Here is a 22,305-nt window from a genome sequence, read left to right on the forward strand (position 1 = left end):
CAGATAGTCAGAATCATGCAGGTATATTGCTGATCCGGCGAAGTGATCTTCAAATATCTTGGCTAGTTGCTGAAATTGCGAGATAGAACCTGCAGGCAAAGCACACAAGCAATCAAGTGCAGGACTGTCTAAATAATTTGGAAAACAGCGGCATAAAACAATATCTGATGCGCCGTTGACGATCATTATTGATCGGAACTTTTTGAGAAAATTCTTTGGGTCTCCGAGCCCATCATAAGGTGTGAGGGTTAGTGGCAAGGTGAATCTCTTTGCTAATTCGAAGTTCATCACTTCTTCTGTGAAGGGTCCCATAAGTTCGTCAGACTCTCCCTTGTCATCTTCAGGTTGAACTTCGTTGGCTCGGATAGTCTCCGAGACGTGTGATGGTTGAGAATGATGTTCATTATCTTCTGGTTGCTGATGATGAGTCTCGTCATGTTCTATCCGAACATGATTCAACTCGGCGATTTGAGCAGCCATTATTTGATTTTCATCGGCCATCCGTTGATTGGCTTGTTGTAGCTCAGCTATCATCCGCATAAGTTCGGATAGTGAAGGAGGTGTTACGTCAGCCATGGGCGTAAGCAACGGTAACGGGACCAAAAGAAAAATTTGATTTCCTCGGCCCCACGGTGGGCGCCAATTGTTCTTACTTGCGAAATAGAGGTATCAACCAAGCTTATGCGCTTTGAGGCTGATCGTCCGATCCTTGAATTCCGAGCTTTTCTTTCTGGTGTGACGTGAATAGCGCGAACAAATGAGGGGGGGAGTATACCTGCAAAGGCACTCCGAAACTTAAGTCAGTATATTGTGCTATATCTTACTTACCAAAGAAAATACTTTACCTGGCTTTTATATGGTAGACTGCTCGGCTGTTACGTCTTTAGTATTTAAAGTCGGTTACAAAAAGATAGGTAACGTCCCTTGATTGTGTTACCGTTTTGTCGTCGGTTATGACGGAGCATTTATCTGACCGAATTATGGCTCATGAATGGAAGAGTTATAACGGACCATGCCGAGTTATAGCTCGTTTATGACGACCATATCAAAAAGTAATAAAAGAATTCCGACATAAAATACTACTTAGAATTATCCATCATTGTCGTCTAAGTTATGTGAGTAAGATAAGTTGAATCGTCCAAATTAGAACATGAAGGATCAAACTCCTCTAAAATAAAAAAATTTGTAAAATAATAAAATAATACTTTGATAATTCTTAAATCAAAATAATGAAATTTACAAGTAATAAAAAAATTTAAAAACAATTAAAACATTATTTACTGTTTTACCAATTTTCTCATTTTAAATGATTTTTTTCCAACTTAAAAAATCTATTGGCATTTGTTAACTATATTAGTAATGTCTCAACCAGTTAACCACTAATTTCGAAAAGGTAGTTGGAGTTATACTAACCTAATTAATTCTATCCAAAACTCAATCCCTTGATCATCAAGACATCAACCATAAAGAATATTAACATAATTGGATTAATTTGTCCAAATAAATTAACCATTAAAATATGAAAAGCCTATTAGAGTTTGTTAATTCAATTTGGAAGATCCTAACGGTCAACCAATTAGAATATAAAAAGTTGGTCAGAGTTATTCTTTTCAATTCAATCAAATTGTTAGTTATCGATAACAATCGCATTATATATATACTAAAAATTAACTACCAAATCAACTATTCATATAATATACATATTAAAATATAAAATATATATTAAAAATAATATAAATATATATTTATATATAAATACATAGTAATTAATTTAATAATAATTTTTTTTGTACTATTATATTTTTATATCGTTAATCATCAACAACAACCAAAATCAAGATTTACCTTATTTATTACCTAAAGCCAAAACAAAAACTCTACTCCATAGACAAATAGACATAAAATCTCAAAGAAACATCAACATGAAAAAACACCATATCATAAATGCACAAAAGACAAAACACTAATTCCAAATAACATCAAATTTTTAACATTAAAAAAGTTAATATTCAAAATGATCCCTAAAATTTGAGAACAGATTTAATTTGGTCTTTGAAATTTTAATTGACTCAGTTTAAATTCTCAATTTTTAATAAGTGACTCACATTAGTCCTTCTATTAATCTCTCTTAACAACATGCTTACCTAAAATGTTAAGTGACACGTAGACCCATTACGTGGTCTAATAACATTTTACTGACATGAAAAAAATTTTTTAGACTCAATTTAGTCCCTTTTAATGAATATAAAACCCTAACAAGTGCCAATTTCTCAAATTGATATCGTTGTTTGGGTGTTGAAGAAGATGATGAGGAGTACTAGTCAAGGTTCCAGAAGTTGCAACAGGTCTCATTCACATAGAAGTTTGGGAAGGAATTCAAATCGAGTTAGAGCTGGAAAGGTTCCACATTGGTGTGGTTGTGGGATGCGTCATGTTCTTCGTTGGTCTGGAACATAAGCAAATCCAGAGAGATCATTTTTTGGATGTCCAAACTATAATGTAAGTTCTTGAATTGCTTCCTTCTTGAATTTATATCTTCTTTTTGCAATACATGCATAATTTATTTTGTGGTTCTTGTTGTTCCAAACTTCTGAAAAGATATGGTGTGGACTTTTTGTGTGGGCAAATAGCGAGGAAGAAGAAGACATGACTGTGAGACATGAAAATAAAAATAGCATTGAGTATTGGAAGATAAATGTGAGTTGAAAGATTAGTGCAATAGAAGCTGAAATTAGGATTTTAAAAGTATGCAATAGTATTTTGAGTTTTTCTCTTGTTTTGTTTGTAGTTGTAATCATTGGCTATGACTTAGGTGTAAAAAAGTGATGAATGAAATTGAATTAATGTCACTACAATTATATTTTTTCAATACAAATCTATTCTGTAAATTGTAAGTTGTGACTAAGCCTGCAAATTCAGTGAGAATATTACAAATATGTATGATTTTATAAATTGAAAGTTGTGACTAAACTTGTAATAGTAAAATGGTAAGGATAAATAAGAGACTGATCAAGTATATTACAAATCTACAAATAACATTAATGAATTAGTCATATATATACCAAATTTCTAAATTGCAAAATAAATTATAATAATAAACCTTGAATCTAATTTTATAGGTCAACCATAGTCATAACAATGACCATTGTAACACATGATAAACCAAGAGTAATGTCTATCATCTTTACATACACAAAATAAAAGGGTTATTTAAAAGGTTCCAAAACAAAGCATTATACAAGACATGACAAAAGATATAAACAATCACTGACACAAACTTCTGTCACAAAATAGCCACAAAACAACCTTAAAATACACAACTTTGGATTACATTTATCAATTCATCCATAAAAGACAATATAATTTAATCTCTATTTCTTCCTTGGTGCTTTGAAATCCGAGATGGAGACAAATTTCATAAATTCTATCAATTTTGACGTTGTCCCAGAACTAGCTTCTTGCATTGGGTCCACACCGGAGTTGCTCTTTTTTTATGCAGCATCTTATCCAACTTTGTGAGTGGAGGTGGAGGTAGAGGCACCTACATGTAATTGGAAGTGGTAGACTTCACTAACTTGGATGTGCTTTCTTCTCTGTAACACAGTTAACATTAATCATAACCAAATCTTTTAAAAAAAATGAACCCTAACAGAAGAGGATCAATAACTAAAACTATCTATTTTCACATTGCACCCACTCCATTTGAGCATCAAATAGAGCAAAAATCAATGGCCTGCATACCCTAACCAAGAGAAGAACAAAACATAACATTGAACTCAAACGTAGAATGCTTGCATTACTAACATTTTTCGGAGAAACGGTGATGCACAGGTTGTTCTTCCTCGTCCTAGAAAATGGGAACGCGTGCAACGAGCTTTGCCGGCGACCTACACTAACAGCGACATTGATCTTCCACAGTATGGTGCATGTGAGATGTTGAGTTAAGAAATTAACTAAATTAATTAGTGATGACAAACACTATTTTTGAGCAAAATAAATAATTAGTGTTGATTAATTATATTTGTATATTACTAATTATTTATTGTTGCAGGCCAAATCCAATTCTATAGCCCAAATGGAATGAAAAGCAAACAGAAAGGAATGGTGGGCTGAAAACAAAATAGAAGCCCAAGGAAAAAAGAAAGAAAGAAGTCAGATGGGTTGCTCAAATGAATACCCGAACCAAACCCAGATTAATTTCAATTCCCTCCATATTGCTCCAACCAAAGCAACGTTCCCCTCTCTTTTGTCATAGTCAAATCAGAGCTTCAGAAAAGTAAGAAAGAGAAAGAGAGAGAGGTTCCTCCCTAAGCAAAACACCAAAGAAGCAAGAAAGAGAAATTAAGCTTGAAAGGCAGAAGTCATTTCAACAAGTTCAAACCAAATCAAGTTTAGGTTAAAGGTAACCCATTTCCTCTTGCATGCATCAGATCTTCTTCTCTTCTTCCCAACTCTCTGCTCTGTCCGAAATGGGATACAAAGGAAAGTTATTTTCTGTTCTTCTCTGCTGTGTATCCACGGTCTTAAACATGACTTGGGGACTAAGTTGTTTTTCAAGGGCTAAGATCAAGTTGACCATAGGAAGATTTCTATGGTTGCTGTTTTATGGCTTTCGGTCAAGATGAAGAAGTCAGAAGAAAAGTTTCTACTCTAAGGTTTAATGAGGAAAAGTGACTCTGCGGGTTGGTGAAGCTCAAGGCTCAAGGCGTTGACCTTGGAAGAAGAACCAAGCAACATGCAAGGAGATAAAAGAAGACTTTCTGCTCATTCAGAAGCAAGGAGAGAAAACCAGTGAATAGAGGTTTTATTCTGAGAGAGTTCTTTGAAGAAGTTCAACTAACTGGACAGTGTAACCTAATCAAAGGTGCATTCCGCCAGTATGAAGAACTGAATCAGAGGCTTGCCAATCTGGTTTTTTGCATAGCACAAAGGCTATTGATGAAATCAATCTCCTTCATGTTTTACTGATTGTAATGTACTTTTTAATGTTTATCTTTCTGTAATTTCTTGTGAGAAAAGGCATTGTGAGAAAGTTTAAGAAAAAAGCCATGAGTGAAAAAAGGCTAAGAGAAACACTTGAGAGAAAAGCCTAGAGTTATTTTCTGATTTCTTTAGGTTGGTTAAATGTCTTGTATCTTGTACCTGTAAGGTATCCCTTTCTTAGTTGGGTTAGCACTAAGAGTGATTAGTTAGGTATTAGCATAACCAATGTCAAGTTAGGTTAGAACTTGAGTGTGAAAGGATTGGGTAAATCCTGTGAAATTGGTGTATGTAATACTGTTAACTATAGTGAAATTCTTCCATAGTTGTGGAGGAGACTGGATGTAGGTTGCATAGCACAAGGCAACCGAACCAGGATACATGCTGGTGTTAGCTTTTCTCTTCTCTGCTGAGTTCTGTTTTCTGATATTCATGAGACAAAAATAAATTGTCTCATAAATTTTTGCTACTGAGTTCAAATAGAACCTAAACTGAAAGTTTGTTTTAAAAGGATAATAACAGCAACTTAAAAGGAAGGCATAGATTCAACCCCCCTTCTCTAAGCCTACCACAACCTTCACGAGAGAATGAGGAAGAAAAAGAAGAAGAAGAGTTTCCCTGTTTGAGTGGTTTGATCATTGGTAATGAAGTGTTGTTATATTTTAACCCTAAAATAGCTAAAACGATGTCGTTTGAAAAGAGATTACGCGCCAAGGAAAAAACGACGTCGTTTAATAAGGCTAGGTGTTCGGTCCATGTGTCGCTTAATGTTCCAAGTATGCGTGCCGTTAAAGGAGATTAATAGAAGGACTAACATGAGTTACTTATTAAAAATTAAAGATTTAAATTGAGTCAATTGAAATTTAAGGGACTAAATTGAGTTTATTTTTAAATTTCAGGAACTATTTTGAGTACTAATTCACATTAACGGATTAAAGTAAGGTTAAAAGAAAGAGAAGAAAACCAAACAAAAATATGTTCTTCCTTGTGACAAATCCAAATTTATCAAATAAAGGAGAGACCCACTACTAGAAATTGAAAGAAACAAGCTTGAAAATCTTGAATGTTACAAAAAATCAAAGAGACATGCATAAACTTAAAGGATAAAAGCTAAACCTAGAAGAAAGAACTGAAAAACCTAGAGACCTAATCTAAACCTAAACTTAGGGAATTTAATTCTAATTAAAACCTAATATTTAAATTTTTAAAAATAGAGATTAACCCATTTTTTCTCTTCAAAAGAAAATGATTAAAGATTATATTAGCATTTATGCATTTAAAAATTTAAATATAAGGGGTAGTACAAAATGAATTAAGCTTTGACCCCATAATTTTTATTATTTAAAATTCGACTTTTATGCGGTTAAAATTGTAACTATTGGATTTTTATATTTTGTTTGTGATGTGTAATTTTATAATTCTTCGAGGGCTTATTTAAAACATTTTGAAAGTTAAGAGTTTGAATTTAAAAACTCCAACTAAATGAGTTCGAGTATCCGAGTGTAGGAGAAAACCACTCTTCACTACAACCTTCACTCGTCCGCACCTATAAATAGGTATAGGGAGGGAAAAACCAGCCTCACTCACATATACCAGAACGCCAAATCTGCTTCAAGAATTCAATAAATTCTTAGGAATTAGAGGGAGCGATATGGTTGATAAAGGTTGAAGAAAACCAAAGGGTGAGGTGAAATAGTTTAGGTGAAAGGCTAAATGCGAAGTACCAAGTGAACTCTAAATGATGTTGATATATGTATGTATTGATGATGATGAAATTGTTTGGTTATGAGGTTCAAAGATTTGATTGATTAATTGAGGAGTTGGTTTATGATTCTTGAGTTGTAGGTTTGAATCTTTGGTTAACGGAGGTTTAATTATTTGAATTAGACATTTTGAAAGATTCAATAATGAGGATTGTGTTATCAAAATGTTGATTTTAGGTTTGGTGTAAAGGTTGAGTTAGAAAGAATAGAAGCAGGAAGAAGAGAGAGGAGTAGAGTTCTCCAAAAAATTCTTAAACCTCAATATAACACACATAGGCAAGTTTAACAAGTCATGAAAGGCAAATACAAGATGAATTTAACACATGCAAATTGCCTTCACGATCAATAATGTTACTTTCTTAGTCGTTAAGATATTTTTTTATTAACCATTCCAAATCTATATAAAGAGATGTAATGTAAGTGCCCTAGGTTCTATGAAATGAAATATGTATTGGTTTATGCAAAAGAAAATATTGCGTGAGATTGTTCAGTATTGAGTGATTTTGGACTAATTATTAATTATAGTCTTTAAACTTACATTTGTTATTAGAGCTTATTTATTTAATTTGTATGAAAGGGTTCTAACATAATTGTTTGATTATAGAATTAGTATGACAAACATTTTTAATATTGTGTGGTCTTCTCTGACTCCAATTAGATGCAAATTTTGGTTATAGTTATTGAAGCATTTCGATGTCTACCCACTAAAGAGTTCATAATCTATATAGCTTTATTAAACTGGGTTTACAAGGAATTGATGCAGTCCTTTAAAGAAGAAATTAATTAATGCTATCTCAAATTCATCAAGATGTAGATTATATATTATTTGGTAAAATAACAAATACCAAAATTACAAAAAAAATACATGGAAAATTTAGAAATCGATATACAAAGGTGTAGATAAGGTTTAAAAAGTAATTTTACAATTTGTACAAATAAAATATGAAAGTATGAAATGTCTAATTCAAAAACGAGATAATACTCAATTTGGTCCCTGAACTTACATGTGAGTTTCAATTTAGTTCCTGAAATTTCAATTACCTCTATTTAGTCGTGACAGCCGGATGTCATACTAAACTTTGTAAAATGATGTCGTTTTAGTTTTGGCACTCAAATAACCTAAAAACAACATCCTAAATGGTGTTTATTAAAATTTTACCTAATAAAATAAGTAATACGATGCCTTTTTGAGCTATTTAAATGTCAAAATCAAAACTGTATCATTTTACAAGTTTTAACGTGACATGTGATAGTCTACAACAGCGCTCTATTAACGTTTTTATACTAAAAATGGTCTCATGGGTTAATATGAGGCACGTTTATAAACTTCGGGGACTAAATAGAGACAATTGAAACCTCAGAGACTAAATTGAGACTCGCGTGTAAGTTCAGAGACCAAATTGAGTATTATCTCTTCAAAAACTCTTTAAGCAATATTTTACACTTTTACTCGTATTACTCACCTTATAAATAAGATGAGAGTCTATGAATATAAAGCAACACATTGCAAATTTAGGATGATAGATAACAATCAAACAAATATTGTGAAAAATCACCTTCAGCATACTTGTGATAATTCTTACTTTTTATTAGCGATTCATGTGTTGAAAAGGAATTATTTATTTCAACTTCACCAACTTCCTGAGAGAGAGGCAGTTGTGGTTCCAAATAATCTTGAAAAAGGAAATGAAACGAGAACCACCGACAACACAATAACAAAACTCATCTAAATTTATATAACTCTCCCAATTCAATTTAAATTTATATAATTTTATGTCAAAATCGAATATTGTATGCATTATGTATTTATGTTAAATTTTATTTTTTATATTATGTATTTATTTATTAAATTCAACATATAAATCTACAAACAAGGGTTTAGTCAAGTAAAAAAAAAATGCAGATTCTAGTAATTTTTAATGTGACTCCAAGGACAAGTCAAACAGTTATTTATGTCATTTCATGCAATCTTGTGATTCTAGAGATTTTAAGATTTAAATTTACCTACAACTTAAATTCCATGGTGATGATCAAGTTTCAGGTATTACATTATCATGCTCTGAACCATTAGATTTATTGCAAGAAAAAATGTGATTTAATTTTACTACAATACTGATCCAATTTTTAACTGGAACATTTTAAATGCGTCCCAACTTCTGTTATATTATAAATGAGCTTTTTTCCCTCGAGTCTTGAAGGATGATATGTTATAATTTGAGAAACGAAATAACCGTCTCTCCCTTTCCACTTTCTCCTCCTTCACTATAAGAATTTTACATGAGTACATTGTACAACATTACATGACTTCCTCAGATGAAGAAAGCCTACAATATCTACAACAATCAGAAAAACCACTAAGCCAAGCAGGGTTTGCATGTACTCCCTGATAATTATCTTCACCGAATGGAATATAGATTGAAGCTAAATCTGAAAAACCAACTGCCACTAAGCATAACTAATCGTCAGCTTCGGTAGAAAAGTCAGGTTCTTCGGGTTTCGGTAACTTAGGCAGGTCATCTTTTATCTTCAAAGCACCCCTTCTTGTGTTAGCCGCGAACATTGAAGCAAGTATTGTTACCCCAAGGTTCAATTTAGTCTGAGATGAATTCGAGCCGGCAGGGTATTCCTCTTCATCGTCTACTCGCTCACTGACCGCGGTCTCATCTGAAGGAATGGATTCCCTCAAACTGAGGTCTTTGGCAGACATCCTTTTCTTGTACCGTCGCCAAGCAGCCTGAATAAAGCAGGCTGCCCAAGTTCTCCAGTGGTGGGAGTAAAATCGGAAGGTGTGCTGCAGCTTCTTACTGTGGAGGCGCCTAAATTGATTAGCTACAAACTTGAGGTCCTCCGCTCGAAGAGCAAAAGCTTCTACCTCGCTTAGGGCTTTAACTGTCCTAGTTGAGGATGGTAAGTTTGTGGTTGATCTTGGTAGTAAAGCCCAAGAAAGTAGTTCCTCACCACAAAAATCCCCAGGCCTCAGTATGATTGAGTTGAAGAAACCGGTCCGGCCACCATTTGTAGTAGAACTATCCAATCTACCTCTGATAATGAAGAGCATTTCAGTAACAGGGTCTCCCTCGCGAACAATGTAGGTACCTAGAGTGCTGAGAGAAGATACCAGCCGCTCACATATTGCATCAAGAAGTTGATCATCCATCTGTGAGAAGAATGGAACCTAAAATAAATTGAAAAAGAAATTTGTTAAATGCTTATATCGTACATTTTATACCTAACATCATTGTTATCTTCAGCGGTCTTAATACAGAAGTAATCTTCCAATCAAAGTTGAATAATAATTAAAAGATAAGATGGCAACCAAATTAATACTAAGTGAGCCATTACAATTACTATAAAATGATAATATATAAAATGAAAGCTAAAATAGCCACCAAAATTCATACTCGCCGAACAAGGTCTAAGCATAGGTGGCGCTGGATATCGCGGCGGAGATCTGCAGGTAATGCACGTAGAATGGTTTCTTCATCAACTCCACGAGTTGCAAGCCATTTATATTGAACAAATCGTCTAACACGGCTTCTTAAATCTTCAGGGAGCTGGCGATGCCTCATCCATTCCTCTGTGTCTCTTCGCTTAAGTCTCCACTCCTCAAGCCTTATAGTAATTGATTGCAAATATGTCTATACAAATAAAAGTCACAAAATAATAATAAATAAATAAACAAATAAACAGACCATTGTGAGATATATGCATATTGTGGGTCATTGTAAACAAGTCAAGCCAGACGACCTACTTGACCTTGTGTAGTGTACAAAAAAAATACATATAGCTCATACAGCTATTGTCAAATACCAAGATTCCAAAGAAACATACACAAAAGCCTTATAGTATCTTGCTTATTGACATTTGATATTAATTTTTAAATCAAGCACAGGTAAAATATGTAGCCTAATTACTATTTAATCTTAGGTAACTACAGTGTTTATTAACTAATTAGCAGCACTCCATCTAGGAGTTAATCCCTCTTGTACCCAAAGTTGCACACATAGTATACATATGTAATTTCTCACAAAATGCTAATTTTACAACCCACAAAAAAGCAACAACCAACTACCCTTTTCCCTGATTTTCTCTCCTCTCTCTCTGCATATTTGGCATGGTATTTGATAGGAAGAAGTGTAGTTGGTTGATGCTTGCTTTTGGGTTGTATAATTAGCATTCTCCTCATGCCTCAACTTACTGTGCAGTATTAACTGAAATTTGATAGGAACCACAGAACCAGTGTTAAGAAAAAGTAACTGGAAAACTCAATTGTACTGCTTGCCACAGATAGCTGAATCCAGTGCAGCATCAGCCACTGCAGCAGATAAAAGAAACATCAAACTCACGGTAATTTCACAAGCACAAGGCCTCCGAATACACACCATACTGACCCTCCTTACACCGCATAAAAATATTCACATTCCAAAAGACCATAAGATTCTCACGTTCCAATTTTTATGTCAGCTCAGCTAGTTACATAGACACTAGAGTTACCCTCCGGCTCATATTCTAATAAGGTCTTCTAAATTTCTTTCTATTATATAGAATTTCATTTTTTGGGATAAAAGAATATCATCAAGACAGAGAAAATAATACAAGGAGATGGAGCATAAGAAATCGTCCAGACAAGAGCAAGAAACAATCAAAAGAGAACAATTTATAAAGCACAGTTTTCTAATTTCTCAATACATCTGAGAAAAAGTCCTCTAAAAATATCATGAGCTTTCCACTAAATGACTAAATAGATGCCAAATATCTAATCTATCCCATAAAAATTGTTTAAAAATCAGGGCGGAATAACAAGAATGTCTATGGAACATCATAAATTATTCCCACCAGGATCCTATTACCTGTAGGACCCATCCATTACATCCACCTAAATTGAATTCTATGGTTTACATCATCTACTGTCCAGTCATTTAGTATGAGAAGATACTTAAATCATAGACTAGTATAGTTTCCAATTTTCACTTCCAAGTAAGACTTAGTGCATGTTTTACTGAACGAAAGTGGTATGCTTCCGAATATTGTCTCAACGCCTTTCCTTAGCACAGTCCTAGAGATAAGTGCAATACACTACATTTTCCTAATTCTTGTCATTCCAAGATTTAGAGCTCGTTCAGAATGCACCAAAACAACATTAAAAATAACAAATAAAAGTAGGTTTGTTCAGTAAAAAATTTAAAACCAATTCTAATTAAAAGCTAATGATTTCAAAGAAATATTTAGCCGATAGTTAATCATAACATACCGTGAATGTTTATTTACATCTCAAAATTATAAAAAAAGAGTCAGAACGGAATGACTGCAAGTACCTGCATGTTCCCAATCAAATGGGAAAATAATACAAGACCCATGATCGCAATAAGAATAGCAAAGGATGTTTCTCCAATGAAAGTGCTTGTGTCTAGGTTCTGCCCATAAGAGCTGAAAGTGTCAAACAGAGCAAAAGAATGAGCAATTGAGCATTCAACCAGTAAAATATTCACAAAATTCCAAGCACAAATGTTAACTCAGTTTCTTTTGCTTTGAAAGCCCATGGAGCTCGCTAAAGAATTAATCCCTCATTATACACTAATTGCTTTCTTAAAACAAATTAGGAATCCTGGATCCAAATTCAAGATGGAACGTTAAATTATTGATCCAATTTATAATAGTAATGTGACATAAAAGGTTGGGGAATTAAGAAGGACTAGATGAAAGAATGACAAGGAATTAATGGGAATTCTTGGTCAATGTGACTTGCCAAACCCTAGTATTCCCCTTGTCATCTGCTATATTGACCAACTACTCTAAGTACCTCAACCCATTAACTACAGAAAGCGGGACTACAACCTCAAATCTACTCCCTACGTTTCAAAATGGCCATACACCACTACTCTGCCAAGCTGGCAGAGATAGCTACAAGACTTTTCACCCCAAAATACCCTTAGTTTCTATTTCTGTCCCCTAAACCAAATAACGGTGAATATAACAAATCCTCACTGAATAAATGTCGACCCCTTCTCTACATCCACTTGCATAAAATTGAAATCCCCTCCTACCATTTTCTGTTGCCACATTCACAATACATCATGCTGCCAGTGATTAGCTTGAATATTTCTCACCCATTCCTTAATGTATCCTCCCCTCCTATGCATCCTAACACATCATAATGATTTGTATTATATGACATCTACCATGTCTTCTTTATATAAATATACTTTCACATAATCATAGTATGTATGTTATATTTTTTCTCCCTTTCAATCCAAAACCTTGTTATTTTAATAGTAACGTTGCAGTATAAAATTATTTTGAAGATTTATGCAATGGAAGTGCCAAGCCGTTACCTTAACTGCTGCAACCCCCACCACAAACAATAAAAGTATTTTGGGATGAAGTTTGAAGAGACCACTTGCTTTTTCACAGCACTTTCAAATATTCCAAACTTGAAATCAATATCATTATTGGGATCACATCTGTTAAACACATTTGTAGTATTTGCCCATATCCTGCGCTGCATGTTATTAGTAAAACTGCAGTCCAGGTAACTGAAGCATTTCTCAGGATTAGGTTCTTTTTTGCAAATTGATTTCCAGCATGTAGTATACCGATCCACAGACAAAAGGTACCATGATGCCCCTAAAACCTGCAACCAAATAGACGCGTGCATTATGATAGTAGAAAATTACACATAATCCATTACATTTTAATGAATTTAGATAACTCTCTTTTGTGTATATGTTAAGTACCTAGGAGAACCACACCTTAAAAGCTAGCTATTAAGGGGTAAAACCACTATTCTTAAATACAACATCAAGCATCTTGTAATACTCGATGTTGGACTTTTGACACCCCATAATACCCAAGCCCCTAACAATACACCCTTAGGTAGCATTTGTTTTGAGGTACTGAGACAGAGACTGAGACTTAATATCATGTTTGTTGGTTCAGAAACTGGTACTAAAATTTCTGTCTTTGTCTCTAAAATTTCAGTATTTCAGTACCTCCAAAAAGTAGGGACACAGGAAACTAAAATTTTTAGAGATGAAGACTGAAACTTTAATAACATTTTATACCTAAAATATCCTCATTTCAATTAATTAATTCCAATTTTACCTTTTGTACAAATTAAGTTAGAATTTCATTCTTGTTTCAATTTCTGTCTCCCACTTTGTACCAAACAGAATACTGAGATTTATTTCAATCTCTGTCTCTTAGTCTCTGTCTCTCGACCAAACGCTACCTTAGAGAACCAATGTCCATAGTGGCTTCACTCTATAGACATTGACCCAGTGGTAGCCACTCGGATATTGACTATTAGTATTCGGTATTCACCATAATCCAACCTATAGGTAGCCCTTTCTGTACCTAAGGAAAGTGGAGAACCACATCTTAAAAGCTAGCTATTAAGGGGAAAGAACCGCTATTCTTAAATACAATATCAAGCATCCCATTTTACTTGATGTAGGACTTTCGACACCCCGTAATATCCAAATCCCTAACAACATATCAGCGGAAGAATCCACAAATGGGGGAGGGGGAAGAGAAGGGGGGGGGGGGGGGAAGAGATGCCTATATTATCAAGAGATAAAATCAATCAAACCTACGTACATGACTAGCCAACATATACAATAGCAGATTATATGCAGCTCCTCCCCAGGCAGTCTTTGTAACCACTCCTGTTGCCTTGATTATTTGAGAACTTAATGGAAAGATCAAATATAATCTCGGAACATATTGAAGCAAAACAATCAATGCCAGAGCATTATTCTTATGATCAGTCTGAGGGCTTCTTGTTGCTGGTATAATAAACCAGATGACCATCTGAAAACCAAAACTTCAATCGGCTATTATCCAATTGTCACATGTTCCAGAGACTTAAAAGTTTAAACATACACAAATGCTCTAAAAAAGTTAAAATAACTAAGTACAGCACATAAACACCAATAAAAAATAAGAAACTACATAGACAATGCCTCACATTGGAGTCATTTTAGTGACTATGTTTTAGAATGTTCCATCAACTTCTGATGTTGTCTACTATATGCACTACTGTATAAAGCACCATTTCAAACTGATATTCTTCAAACTTATTAAAGTAAATAGCAATAGAGAGCAAAAGCATTAAGCATCAAATTGAAAAGTTTTGGTTAGCTTTCAAAAAGTTTAGTTAATTTATGAACCAAGGCTAAAACATCCGACAGGAGAATAGCACTCAATTTCTGGGACATCTACACCATGTCATCAAATGTAAAATCAACAGGCTTAAACCATGAATCTGGTATCAAACCTTGAGCAAATTTTGACACTACAGATGAATCAAATCTTAAGCTTGACTAAGTCACTCCAAATGAGATAATGTGCTTAGTTCATTTATTTCAGGTCAAGATGTTAGTGTCGGGTGGATAAGGGCTAAAAACCCACTGCCTCTGTCCAATTTTAACTGTCACATTCTATATAAACACATCTTAAGAAATCACTATCAATAGTGACACTTAAAAGTCCGCAGAGGGTGTACATGGTTAGATTTATCTAGTATGTTTTTTCATCATAGTGCCCATATATCCATGCTGACAATGGTAAAGAAATCTATTCATTTCCTTAAGATAATATATTTGTGCAAAAAAATTATTTTTCTTGATTAAATTTTCCCATTTAAACCTGCAAAAATCAAAGATTGGTTGCAAGAGAAGTTTCCAGCATATTTTACTTAGGAACAAGAGAACAACACACCTGTGGTAGAGGTAGTGTGGCAATAACGTCAATGAAGAAATCAGATCTAATATATCTCCTTGCAATTTTCTTTGGGTCCATGACTAGTTCACCCCTGCCAAAAACCCGTGAACTCGGTGCGATATATGCTGTTCTGAACTTAATTATTAGGTGCAACAGATAAAAGATGTCAGCAATAGTCCGAAGAAAGGTCACAATAATCCGTAATGTTAGGTCTGTCCGCACACACGCAGACATTGTATTCCCTCTGACACTAGGCAAATAGAAGTAAAGTGGATCAATAAAAAGAGCAACCAAGCATGAAACTATGAAAATCCGGTTCCATTTCAGGACAATCTCACTGCCCGGGTCAAGAATTATTTTGGTCCATGGCTCATGATCTTCGGGGAATACCTTAGATCCTCGACTTCTAAATGTTTCGGCAAATATATTCTTTCCTGATGGAAATACATTGCTAGCTTTATGCAAGGAAGACGAGGCAACCTTGTATCCAGAGGATGACTTCTCATGTGTTGGTGGTTCAGTTGCTCTCCACAATGGTTCTTTCTGCTTTTTACCGTCCGAGTAAAACCTAAAATCTTAAATTATTAGAACATACAATACACTGTTCTCAAATGAAACTAATGATCAGTGTTTACCGAATCAGAAAGAACCACCAGAAGAACAAAGTAATAAATTAATGAAATTCATTAAAATTCATGCATTACCAAGGAGCTCGTTGTAGAAGCTTCAAGGTTCAAAATTTATTCCATCACTGGATAGAGTTAATGCTTATATTCACTGTTCTCATTTGCAGCAAAATGGTTTCTTAATCCACGTCTGAATACAACTGAATGAGACCCATTGTATTTTATAAAGACCAAGAATCGAGAAATTTCATTTACTTCATTCGGATCAATATTTTCAAACAAATGTTGATAAATATCGAAACGAGTGTTCCGAAAAGGAAAAAGCATACCTGACAAGCTTTCCCTTTTTGAGCTCCATGTAAAGAGAACGGAAGCTTGAATCCGCTGTTATAGTTAAAACCCTACCATGAACATTGGGGTAAGGTACCAACTACCAAGTAGCTAGGGCGGTGAGAGAGAGAGAGAGAGAGAGAGAGAGAGAGAGAGGAGTGAAGAATCAAGAGTGATTTCTTAGATGAGCAAAGGTCCATTAGAGGGATCTTTCACGGAGGGTATCCCGAAAACCACAGCCACGTCGGACACGACAGCTTCACATGACAAAACAAGTCAACATTTAGTAATGAACCTCCACTAACTATATTGACGACGTGATTTAATTGAAGTAAAATAGCGGAATCTATGTATAATAAAAACGGTTTAGTTAATCTGTGTGATAATGACATTAGTTAAGGTTGTTAATAATAGAAAATTTTAAATATTTTATTTTAATAAATATAAAATAAATGTATTGATAATTTAAATTTTATATTATTTTTTATAAACATTTTTTTAGTTTATAATTTTATTATGTGTCTAAAAATAGGCATATAAGTATATATTAGCTAAATCCTAATAGAAATTATAAATTTATATAATTAAAATGGTGGCTAAATCAAAATTTTAATATTAAAGGGGCCAATTTTTAAAATTGATATTCAATTTATAATATTTTTAGTTTTAGTTTTTTACTATAATGAATTTATTCTAAGAATACATTTTAAGAGTATAATATGATTTAATTACTTTGTTAATTTTTATAATTTTATTAAATTTTTAATTTAGTTCTTATATATATTTTTTTAATTGAATTTTTATACTATTTTTAATTTTTTAATTAAATTTTTTTTATGTCAAAAACATTAAAATTAATAAAATATTCCTCTCAAAATATACATAGTAAAAGATATATTACGTTTTTAATTATAAATATCTTTAATTAATGGGTTAAGTACTGAAATCGTCCCTAAGGTAAGGGGCTAAAATCAAATTCGTCTCCGACGTTTTTTTGCTATTAAAATCATCCCGAACGTTCAGAAACACTTTAAAATCATCCTCAAGTGCATTAAAAAATTTTAATTCCAATTTTGCCCCTAGCCCAATTGACACTTGGGGTTATATTCCCGCGAAAGAGGTTCCTTCTCTGAGTAACGTTACCCCAAGGAAAACTGATCCTTCACCTTCAATGATGCCCTAACAGAGTGATAGCTCGCCTGAAGTAGTAGCGTCACTGCATTTGCATTGCGTGGGAAAGACTGGGAGAGGAGCTCATTCTCGTGTCAGTCATCTCGAATCAGGTATGTGTGCTGCATTTGGTTCGATTTTTTTGAGCTTGGACTACATAATCACTCATGGGTATTCGTTAGTTTACAAATGGGATTTGGGTGTGACTTTTGTTTGCAGGGTTTAGGTGATGGAAACTTTTAACCTGAGTGTCTACCATGGTGGTAGATTTGGATATGACAATGGTACATTGGAGTATATAGGTGGAGAAAGGATAGTGATCGAAGATATCAATATGGATTGCTGGTCTGTTTTTGAGGCATATGCTGAGGTAGGACAGTTTGGGTACACAAAGGAAAACATTGCAGGTTTTTGGTATAAGGACCCAAGTTCTAAATGGTTAGAGAAGGATCTGAAGTTATTTGAGGGAGACAGATATGCCATTGAGATGTGTAAAATAGCGGGGAATAGTGGTCACGTTGAGCTCTATGTGGTCTATAAGGTTGAGGATGCTGAAGATTTTCCCGAAGTAGGGTTTCTTGATGTTGGAGGCCAGAGTGAACATAATCAGGAAGTGGAGAGGGACAATGATGAAGAGGTACATAATGAGAAGCAGTTGATGATATTTCAGGGTGAACTGGGTCAGGAGGGGAAAATGGACAATGTGGAGAAGGTTGATGAGGGAGATAAGTATGTTGAGGAGCAGGGCAAATCGAACAGTGACGAGGATAGCGATGATGAGGATTTCATTCCATCTGCTGATGAGGTTGACAGTGCAGATGATGTTGTGTTTACTGACAGTGAAGAGGAGTACGATGATGAGAGTGGATTTGATGAAGTACGAGGTGGGACTGATGGTAATCGGGTTGATAAAGAAAAAGGGGTAGCAGGAGGTGATTTCAGTGATGAGGAAGGGTTCAATAGTGATGAAGTTGATTTGGAATATGAAGTTGGTGGTGATTCAAAAAAAGAGGATAGTGAGGATGATGATAACCATGAAGCTAGTCGGTATCTAATACATAGAGATATGAAAGACATGACAACTTACAAATGGGAATTTGGAACTGTATATGCTTCAAGGGAGGAATTCAAGGACACTGTTACAGCTTATGCAGTGCAAACAAGAAGGGGACTTAGGTATGCGAAACTTGACTTGGTGAGAGTGAGGGTTGTTTGTCAAGAGGGGTGTCCGTTTTGGTTGTACGCAGCAAAAATGAGTGAGGAAGAGACTTGGCAACTCAAGTCAATGAACCTTAAGCATACCTGTGGCCAGTCACACAGGGTAGGGATACTCCATACTGGTTGGCTGAGTAGGGTTTTTAGGAAGAAAGTGGAAGGTAACCCAAAGGTAAAGATAAAGGACCTAGTCAACAAGGCACAAAGGAAATGGAATTTGACAGTGACAACTTCGATGGCAGCTAGGTCTAGACAAGCTGCATTGGAGGAGATTCAGGAAGCTTACCGAAAGTAGTATAAAAGGATTGTTGACTACTGCTCGGAGCTGCTACGGGCTAATCCAGGGTCATCAGTCACACTCAAGGTCCAGCGATCCCCTGATTTCGAGGTTGAGGACCAACACCAGGGGTTAAACAATTATTGCATCTTTCAAAGGGTATATGTGTGTCTAGCTGCTTGTAAGAAGAGCTTCCTGCAGTGTAGAAAGTTTCTGGAATTGGATGGGTATTTTCTAAAGACACCTCAAGGACGACAGTTGTTGACAGCTGTTGGGTGGGATCCCAATGATCACATGCTTCCAATCGCGTACGCTGTTGTGGAGGCATAGACCAAAGACACCTGGACATGGTTTCTCCGGTTGCTAATTGATGATTTTGGAGTTGAGATCATTGGAAAAACAACCTTCATGTCTGATCAGCAGAAGGTAAATTGCTTGATAAATATATTGCTTGATAAATATATTGATTGATTGATAAATATATTGCTTGATAAATATGTTGCTTGATAAATAAATTGTTTGATATGTAAATTGATTGATTGATAAAAATATTAGTTACTAAATGCATTGAAGAATGATTACATTGTTTGATACATGGGATTTACCTGCTCTCTTAGGGACTCTTGCCTGCATTCGATGAAGTCATCCCTGGAGTAGACCATAGGTTCTGTGTCCGCCATCTTTACAGCAACTTCAGGAAGAAATTTCCTATACTACAGTTGAAACAGCTAATGTGGAGGTGTGCAAAGGCTACACATTGGAAGGAATGGGAGAAAGAGATGCAAATCATCAGGCAGATCAATGTGGATGCACACAGACATCTGAATGCTATTCCTCCAAGATTTTGGAGCAGGTCCAGGTTTAATTTTCATTCTAAATGTGACACTCTTGTAAACAACATGTGTGAGAGCTTTAATGGTGTAATAGTAGAGTCTAGGGAGAAACCTATAGTGACAATGTTGGAGGATATCAAGGTTTATTTGATGACTAGATGGGATGTTAATAGAGAAAGAATTAAAAAATTTAATGGTACCCTTCTACCTCGCATTAGGATGAAACTAGAGAGGAGAGGCAGATCTGCTGGTGAGTGGAGGCCTTATTGGTCTGCTGCACAAATGTATGAGGTTGTTAATGGACTGAATAAATTTGCTGTTGATCTTTCTGCTCATGAGTGCTCTTGTAGGAAGTGGCAGCTTAGTGGTATACCCTGCACACATGCTATAAGCTGCATCAATTTTAAGGGCCTTGACATAGATGCATTTGTTGATGACTGCTACAAGAAGGCTGCATATGTCAAGTGCTATGATTCAGTCATCAATCCTCTAAATGGCCCAGATTTATGGGAGATAACCAACTTTGATGATGTCATGCCCCCTCCCTATCGAAAGCCTAGCCACAGACCAGTCAAGAAGAGGAAGAGAGGACCAGATGAAGCTCCGGACAGCAGCCAGTCCCACTTGTCTAGGAGAGGACAAATCCAGAGATGCTCAAGCGGTGGATGTAAGTGAGTGTATTTCATGTATGTTAGGGTTACATTATCATTTATTCATCAACTGCATTCTTTAATGTGTTTCAGGACCAAAATCTTAGTCAAGCTGCTAGGAAGAGAACCAGAGGTGGGAGGAAGCCTTCATCCAGCAGACCCATGACCAATTCTAAGGCTTCATCACAGCCTGTTATGCAATCTGGAAGTGGAGGTCTGAGGAGGTCCACCAGGTCTAGATCATCATCTCAACCCCAACCAGCCACCAAAATATCTAAGCCTAACTCAACCCAATCTAGGTCCAAGCCCACATCATCCTCAACTAGGCCCAACAGTCCACCAGCAGGTACTCTCCACCGAAGGCCCAAGACAAAGCCCACCAGAAGCAACACACAGCAACCACCAGCACCAAAGGAAATGGGTGCAGCCAGCTCCAGCCAACCATCCAGGACTGTCTCCTTCAGCCACAAAATTCCACTTCATGTTTCTCCAAGAAAGCTGAGGCTCATGGCAAAACTTCCTCCAAGACTTTGGGAAAAACTTTAGACTATTGTAAAAATTTGTGTTCTCTGTTGTTATTAATGTACTTTTGATTGACTAGACTCAATGTGTGTGACACTTGTTTTGGTTTGTTTGAAACTTACAGAACATGGTTTGTGATTCAACTTTCTTAGTGAGCAACAGTCTTGCTCTAGGTTTTTGGATATCCTAGGAATCCAGCTTTTGTTGTTGTTTCCTTAGCCTACAGACTATATTTTATTCTGTGTCCATGTAATGAAAATCATGGTGACTGAAGTTTCCACCTTTTGGTGTTATATTGCTATACTTATTAATCAATTACCCATAATTGTGTTCTGGCTAGTATTATTCTGCTTCTGTTTAATCAATTTCCACCTTTAGGTTCATATGCTGTAAAGTTGATTAACACAACTCATCAATCACAATTTCCAGGCTAACATGAAAAAAATTTTCTCTAATTAATTGTCAAATTACAACGACATCATTTCATTCACATAATTAATCACCAAAACCCTCAACCAAACCCACATGTTCATTCAACACCCAGTACAACTCAATTTACATAACTCAGACCCAATCAAACAAATCCAAACTGCACCCTAAATTCTCCCCTAATTTCATTAACCATACTTCAATGGCATCACACATGCTACCCCCTGTCTCTGACTAAACCAAATCTGCCACAAGAAGCAAAATAGGACTGCCCACCCAAAAATCTCTAACACTGCAGCAACCTTAAACTTCCACTCAATGTCCCTCACTTTTGCTTTCATGGCCACAACTTTCCTCTTCATCCTAGCAACATGAGGATCGTCACTGTCTGCTTCTGGGTCTGCCCATCGGAAGAAATCACACTCCTCTTGGATCTGCAGCAACCCACTAGAGTCAGTGCCCAGAACGAACAACACATTGCCATCACCCACCTACAGAAACTTAAATCACCGACCTCATAGTAGACACACCCCAAAATCGTCGCCCAGGGTTGTTCCTCGTTCCAGAAACTCTAAGCACGGGTCTCTCCCCATGCCGACACACAAGCTCCCTTTTCTGCGCAGACGACCTACTCTGACACGACCGTGAGCTCTCGGCAGCCATGGCTACACTCACCTCCGCAAGCCCTTTCTCCTGCTCTGCTTCTTTGGTTAGGGATTACAGCTCTGATTTAATCCCAACCCAACCCTCCCCAAACCACGATTTAATATAAATATATAAATAAACAAA

General features: G+C 35.5%; 1 protein-coding gene across 2 annotated transcripts; it reads right to left on the bottom strand.

Annotated features, from left to right (window-relative positions):
• Positions 1–8,948: 8,948 nt before the first annotated feature.
• Positions 8,949–16,748, bottom strand: CNGC17 (cyclic nucleotide-gated channel 17). 2 transcript variants are annotated; one of them, XM_016333115.3, is made up of 7 exons: positions 16,420–16,748; positions 15,462–16,032; positions 14,340–14,552; positions 13,076–13,374; positions 12,059–12,170; positions 10,145–10,381; positions 8,949–9,918 (listed from the first exon to the last, which is right to left on the bottom strand). In XM_016333115.3, exons 1-7 carry the CDS (start codon positions 16,446–16,448, stop codon positions 9,199–9,201), a joined length of 2,181 nt encoding a protein of 726 aa, XP_016188601.1. In that variant the 5' UTR covers positions 16,449–16,748; the 3' UTR covers positions 8,949–9,198. The 2 variants fall into 2 exon arrangements, with proteins under 2 accessions (XP_016188601.1, XP_088364434.1); XM_088508308.1 differs by lacking the exon at positions 16,420–16,748 and adding an exon at positions 16,169–16,375.
• Between the last annotated feature and the right edge of the window lie 5,557 nt (positions 16,749–22,305).

The sequence above is a fragment of the Arachis ipaensis genome, chromosome B3, assembly GCF_059453495.1.
Source record: "Arachis ipaensis isolate K30076 ecotype BB chromosome B3, ASM5945349v1, whole genome shotgun sequence".
Lineage (NCBI taxonomy): Eukaryota > Viridiplantae > Streptophyta > Magnoliopsida > Fabales > Fabaceae > Arachis > Arachis ipaensis.